The 6421-nt window shown below is 69.9% G+C and overlaps 1 protein-coding gene across 1 annotated transcript in view; it reads right to left on the reverse strand.

The window, feature by feature from the left end:
- EMIHUDRAFT_112668 (hypothetical protein) overlaps positions 1 to 3804 on the reverse strand; it is a gene marked incomplete at both ends in the record, with an annotated part of 5031 nt that extends 1227 nt beyond the window's left edge. The window contains 3 exons of the mRNA XM_005784087.1: positions 27 to 887; positions 999 to 1163; positions 1390 to 3804. Coding sequence (XP_005784144.1) covers positions 27 to 887; positions 999 to 1163; positions 1390 to 3804 — 3441 coding nt within the window. The remainder of the gene's footprint in view (positions 1 to 26; positions 888 to 998; positions 1164 to 1389) is intronic.
- Positions 3805 to 6421: the final 2617 nt, after the last annotated feature.

The raw sequence follows: 6421 nt of genomic DNA on the forward strand, positions 1-6421 counted from the left end.
CGGCGCCCGGGATCTGAAGCGCGCACGTGCCGCGCCGCTGCAAGCTGCACGGCAGCCGCGGCCCGGAGTACAAGCCGAGCGCCTGCCCCCGCCGGAGAGGGCGCCCGCGCCCAGAGCCCGAGCCCGAAATCGCTTGGTGCGACGAAGGACCACGCGTTGAGCGGGCCGTGCGCGGCAGCCGTGAGCAGCGCCGCGGTGTCACGCGCCATCTGCCGTTCGATCGCCTCGGGCGGCACCAGCGTTGGAGGCGCGGATGGCGGCGGAGGAGACCACTCGAAGTCGCACCCGCCATCGGCGCGCGCGCACCACCACCTCCTGCCCATCCACACCGCTGGCCTGCCACACTCGCACAACGGCTGCATGCCCGCGGTGCCGTCGTCGGTGCGACCGCACGCCCACAGCTCGAAGCTGCAGCCGCCGTCCTCGTCGGCACACCACCAGCGCCGCTTGCGCAGCACGGCCAGCGCACCGCAAAGGCAAGTGGGGGGTGGCACACCGCCGCCCGGCGCCCCCTCCGCCGAGGCAAGCTGCACAAACCGCGGCAGCTCCGCCGCGGTCAAAGCGCCCTGCAAACTCGGCGCCGCGCGGGGCCGCCCAGGGGAAGGCGCGGAGAGGTAGGCCGGCAGCCGGGAGGAAGAAAAAGAAACGCCGGCCCGAGGTCCTGCTGCCGACTCGGAGGCGCCGCCGCTGGACGAGGACGCGGCGCCGGCATTGAAGGCGCGGATCAGGCTCTCGTCGAAGATGTTGTCCTCGCACTCCCAGCTGTCGTGCTCGGGCGGGTAGTCCTCCCAGCGCACCAAGTACTGGGCCTCTCCGTAGACGTGCCGCCGCGCGAGCAGCGCCTCGACCCGAAACACGTCGCCGCCCAGCCCTGCGACCGGCCCGGGCTGGCGGGCGGAGGCGGAGGCGGAGGCGGAGGCGGAGGCGGAGGCGGAGGCGGAGGCGGGGGCGGGCGGCGCCCGAGCTCCGCCTTGGTCGAGTCCGAAGTGTCGAGCCACCTCGACGCGCGAGCGGAAGCGCTTCCCGGCAGGCGAGAAGAAATAGGTGTAGCAACTGCCGGCGGTGCTGCACCTCTGTCCGGTGCAGTACCTCTGCCGGCGGTGTCGCACCTCTGTCCGCGTGTACCAGCCGTCGACGAGGCCCTCCCAGCCGCCGCAAGAGACCTGCAGAGGGGATGGGGAGGTGCATTCCAGCCGACTGACGAAGAGAGCGCGCCAGGGGGGAGATTAGGCGAGGGGGGTGGGGAGGAGGCGAGGGAACCAAGTACTCGGAGAGGCCGCCAACAGAGCGGCTTCCTCCTTCTGTTGTCTGCTCGTCCGGCTGGCATTGCGCGTCAGGCCCACCCGAGGGACGCGCGGGAGCGGGGCAGTAGAGCCGCGGCCTCTTCACCGCTGCAGCGGCCGGTGCGCCCACGCCCGGCCGCGTGCCTAGCTGCGGCGGCGGGGCTGCCTGCGGCGGGGGGGGCGCCAGCGGCCGCTTGTGCCACGCTTCGAGCCTCGCCTTCGAGGCGAGCTTCGAGCGCGGGCCCTGCCCGCGCTTGCCCGTCATGATCTGCCAGTGCTGCTCCACGCCCGCCTTGCTCCGTCCGGTACCCATTCGCTCCGCCACCGTCGCCCACGACTTTTCTCCGAGCTCGCTCACAAGCTCCTTGAGCGACGACTCTTCGGCAGAAGACCATCTTCCCACCGTGAAACCCTCGCAGATGGCCGGGCCGGCCTCAAAGCGCTCGACCGAGCGCGCGCCGCGGTTGGAGGAGCGAGTTTGCTGCTCGGCTGCCGCCGGCTCAGCTCCCGCCGGCTCAGCGCCCGCCGCCACCGCCCCTGCTGTCGCCGCCGCCGCCGCGGTCGCCGCCGCCGCCGCCTCTTCGACCGCCCGCGCGTACGCCACCGCCGCCTCCACCGCCGTGCCGAAGGTGCCGAGGGAGACCGTGGTTCCGTAAGCTTTAATCTCCGCCCCAAAGCGGCCAGAAGCCCGCTTGAGCACGCCCTTGTAGCCAGTGCCGGCGGCGCTGGACAAGTGCAAGCGCAAGCCCTCCGCCTCTGCCACCGGAGCCTCCTCCTCCTCCGCCCGCGGCGCATGCGACGAGGCAACGACGGCGGCAGCGGCCGACCCCGCCGCCTCCTCGATCCCCGCCTGCGCCAGGCTCCGCCGGCCATGCCGGGCGGGGTCGGCCGAGTGAGCTGCCGCCGACCTCGCCTCCGCCTCCGCCCGCCCTGCCCTCGCCTGCTCGCCGCCGACCGCCCGGGCGTAGGCCACCGCCCCTTCCACTGCGGTGCCGAAGTTGCCAACGGTTTGCTGCTTCGAGTCCAGAGTGAGGATGACCCGAAAGCGCCCGTCCCGGCGGTAGACGCCCACGTAGCCGGTGCTGCTGCTGCTCGAGAGGTGCAAACGCAAGCCCTCCGCCTCTGTCGCCACTGTCGGAGGCGGAGGCTGGTACTCGCCGACCGCCCGCGCGTACGCCACCGCCGCCTCCACCGCCGTGGCGAAGCAGCCGAGGGCGACCTGCCGCCCGTTCGCCATGTGCCGCACCTCGAATCGGCCAGAGGACTGCTCGCGCACTCCTCTGTAGCCGGTGCTGCCGCTGCTCGAGAGGTGCAGCTTCAGCCCCTCCGCCTCCGCCACGACCGCCTCCGCCTCGAGCGGCGTGGCGACGGGTGCAGGCGCAAGCCCCACGTTGCTGCCGCCGCTAGCCTCGCCCTGCTCATGGCCAGCGGTCACTCGACCTTCTCCCGCGCCTCCGCCCGCCCCGACACCGCGGCCTTGTCCGCGGTGCTGCGCCCGCGCGTCTCCGCCGCCGAACTTAGCTTCGAAGAACGTCGACGGTCTCCTCTCGCGCCGGCCGTCGCCCCCCTCCTGCGCCGCCGCCGCCGCTGTCGCCGCCACCGCCCCTGTCGCCGCCGCCGCCGCCGCTGTCGCCTTCGCCGCCGCCTCTTCGACCGCCCGCGCGTACGCCACCGCCGCCTCCACCGCCGTGCCGAAGGAGCCGAGGAATTCCTCCCCTCCACCCACCTTGTGCCGCGCCTGGAAGCGGGCGTGGTCTTTGTACACGCCTTTGTAGCCGGTGGCGGCGGCGCTGGACAAGTGCAAGCGCAAGCCCTCCGCCTCTGCCACCGGAGCCTCCTCCTCCTCCGCCCGCGGCGCATGTGACGAGGCAGCGACGGAGGCTGCGCCGGCGCCGCCGCTCGCGCCGCCTGTCGTCGCCGCCGCCGCCGCCGCCAGCTTGGCGCCGATGCGCTGCGCGATCTCCGCCTTGGAGCCGTGTGATTGGACTCCAACCTCTGGAGCATCGCACAGCCCCTTGAGCTGCTCCCCGCTCAGGCCGCCGCTGGCGCGCAGCCGCTTCGCCAGCGCCTCCGAGCTGTCCCACCCCACACTCAGGCCCTTCTGATCGCAGAGCGGCTTGAGGCGGCGAGGCGGCAGCAGCTCCAGCCAGGAGAGGTCGACGCACGACGTCCAGGGCGCCGGGCCGGCCTCGAAGCGCACGACCGGGCGCGCGCCGCGGTCGGAGGAGCGAGTTTGCTGCTCAGCTCCCGTCGGCTCGGCTCCCGCCGGCTCAGCGCCCGCCGCCACCGCCCCTGCTGTCGCCGCCGCCGCCGCTGTCGCCGCCGCCGCCGCCTCTTCGACCGCCCGCGCGTACGCCACCGCCGCCTCCACCGCCGTGTCGAAGTAGCCGAGGCAGAACTTGTATCCGTCGGCGTGGCGCTCCGCCCCAAAGCGGCCAGAAGCAATCTTGTGCACGCCCTTGTAGCCGGTGGCGGCGGCGCTGGACAAGTGCAAGCGCAAGCCCTCCGCCTCGGCCAACATGCCCCGCGGTGGCGAACTCTTTCTTTTCTACCCGGTGTGCCGGTGATAGTACTAGCACGCGCCAGTTCGCACCTGTGTCGAGCCTGTCTGCTGTGAGAGAGAGTTCTTTTGCTTAAATTCTACCCGGGACTAGTTTAACTCGGCTTCTCCACATGAACCAAAGAGAGATGGCGCAGCCGGAGGGCTGGCGCCGTCAGAGAGGATGGAGCGGCCACAGAGGTGGCGCGGCATCAGGTCCCATGAGCAGGGAGAGAGCGCAGCGAGAGCGCCGCGCATGAGGAGCAAGGGCCAAGCGCGCTCGCGAAAGTAGGCGGCGAAAGCGCGCACCAGCTGAAGTGCAAGTTTGGTGTTCACAGCAGCGGAGGCTGAGTGAAGACCGCATGCGATGTGCGCGAGGGCACACGAGAGGGACTCAGGAGAGGTATCCGTGAGTACCCTACGATAAACTAGTGGCCTACCACGAGTTGGGGCCCCAGGCCACGCCTTTGTAGCCGGTGGCGGCGGCGCTGGACAAGTGCAAGCGCAAGCAAGCCCTCCGCCTCTGCCAACATGATTCTTCTTCACACTCTGTAGGACTGTTTTCCAGAAAAAAAGCCGAATTTGCCGCCCAGTCCACCCACCGTCGCACTCAACCTTTACCGCCTTGCTCGATGCCGCCGCGCAAGAAGGCCGGCGCCTCGTCGCAGTTTGATGCCTCGGAGGTCATGCAGCCCGTCCAGGCTCTGCGAGGCCACATGGATGCCGCCGGCTCGTCACGCAAGCGCACGCTCGAGGAAGGAGGTCGGCGTGTCGGGCGTGTCGAAAGAGGTGCAGCACATGGGTGGAAGACTGTCTCTCTCTTCTTTCCGGAAAATTCTCTTCTTTGGTGTACCTGTGTTAGTGCCAGTGCGCGCCAGTGTTGTGCGAGCCACATGAGGGAAATTTTCTTCTTTTCTCGTGCCAGTCCGCGCCAGTCCGCGCCCTTGTCGTGCCAGTGTAAAGAAAGAAAGAAAACAGACAACCCAAGGGAGGGATGGGAGGTCGTGCCGAAATAAAGAAAGAAAGAAAACAGACAAGCCAAGGGAGGGATGGGAGGACGGCACGCCGCCACCACACAGGGATTTTAAATGCAGAAGAAGAAAGAAAACAGACACGCCAAACGAGGGATGGGACGAGGACAGGGTCCACACCTGCACGAGCAGGATTTTGGAAGAACGATCAGGGGGACAGGTGGGGCTCTCCTGCTCCTGACAAGGGACACGACAGGCTCGCAGCGCGGTGCGCGGTGGACTCCCACATCCACTGGCGGTCTCATCTCAGTCTAGCGACCTGCCTCCAGCTTGTCGCTGGCAGTCTCTCCTACCACAGGCACACTGACACAGGGGTGGCAGGGGCGGCGGCACGAGTCTCCCACATACTATGCGGGCCTCACTAGAGGTGCGGCCTGTGCGTGTCCTCGCCCTTGAGTCACCCAAAAGCGGAGGTACATCAGGAGCCGCAGCCGGCCTGCTCTATCAGCCCCGCAGCCGCGGTGGCGCGACCGGACCGCGGTCGCTCCAGGCACCTTTTGGCCCCGGTTCGAATCGCGGTTGGCGCGCGCCCTCGCGGAGCGACGCGTGGCGCGCGACGCGCGCGCGTGCGCGTGCGCGCCCAGCCGAGCCCTAGGCCGTATGCCGTCTGCCGTCTGCCGTCTGCCGTCGGCCGCCGCCGCCGCCGTAGCGGCGGCGAGCGCTCGCCTTTTGCGCGACGCGCAGACCGCAGTGTGGACGCGCGCCGCCCAGCGCCGGACGTGCCGGAGCCGGTCCGGCGCGCGCGCGGGCGGCCAGCGCCTGTAAACAGACAGCTGCCGCCCACACGTTCAAAGGCGCTTGAGCAAATTTGTGGGATTTTCAATGCCAGTGAGTGTCAGAAGTAATAGAATTCTTTTCTCGCACGACATCTTTTCTCGGCCTCGTCTCTTCGTCCGGGAGCCTGGCAGTCGATCGGCCGCCGGTCCAGGCATAGATGCTGCTTGAAGTCCGCCTGCCCGCCGAGGCTGGCGTGGCTCCGCCCGCACCCTTCCTGTGCGAGGCGGCCAGCTCCGTCGCCGTCGAGGTCGCGCTGCGGGACGCCGTTGCGCTGAGCAACCTGCGCCGCCGGATCTCTCGTGCGCTCGCGAGCCCGCAGCCGCACCGCCACGCCTCCACGAACGTGGAAGTGGCGGCGGGCCCGTCCCTCGAAAGCGGGGACTTCTCAACGGCGCGGGAGCTCCTCTCGCCCAGCAACGTTCGGCGCAAGGCCATCTCGACCCGCGCAGCGCTGCTGCCTCTGCTGCGCTCGCTGGGCGGGGACGCCGACGCGGCGGCGCCGGGCGAGGTGAGCGAGGAGGGCGCGAGCCTTCTCTTCGCCGGCAAGACGCTCGAGGCCGACCGCCCCCTCTCTTCGTACTTTGGAGCCAACGACAAGTCAAAGGCGGCCGTGGGCCTCTGCCACATGATCCTGAGATGGCCCGATATGGTCCGAGATGACCCTCGATGACCACGGGACTGCCCGAGGTGGTAGGCGGTCGTCACGCTCTGCGCGCCGCCTCTCTCCCCATCCCTCCGCCCAACGGACCTGGCGGCAGCCGGCGGCGGCGGCGGCGATGGTGGCAGCAGCG

The sequence above is a fragment of the Emiliania huxleyi genome, assembly GCF_000372725.1.
Source record: "Emiliania huxleyi CCMP1516 chromosome Unknown EMIHUscaffold_173, whole genome shotgun sequence".
NCBI lineage: Eukaryota > Haptophyta > Isochrysidales > Noelaerhabdaceae > Emiliania > Emiliania huxleyi.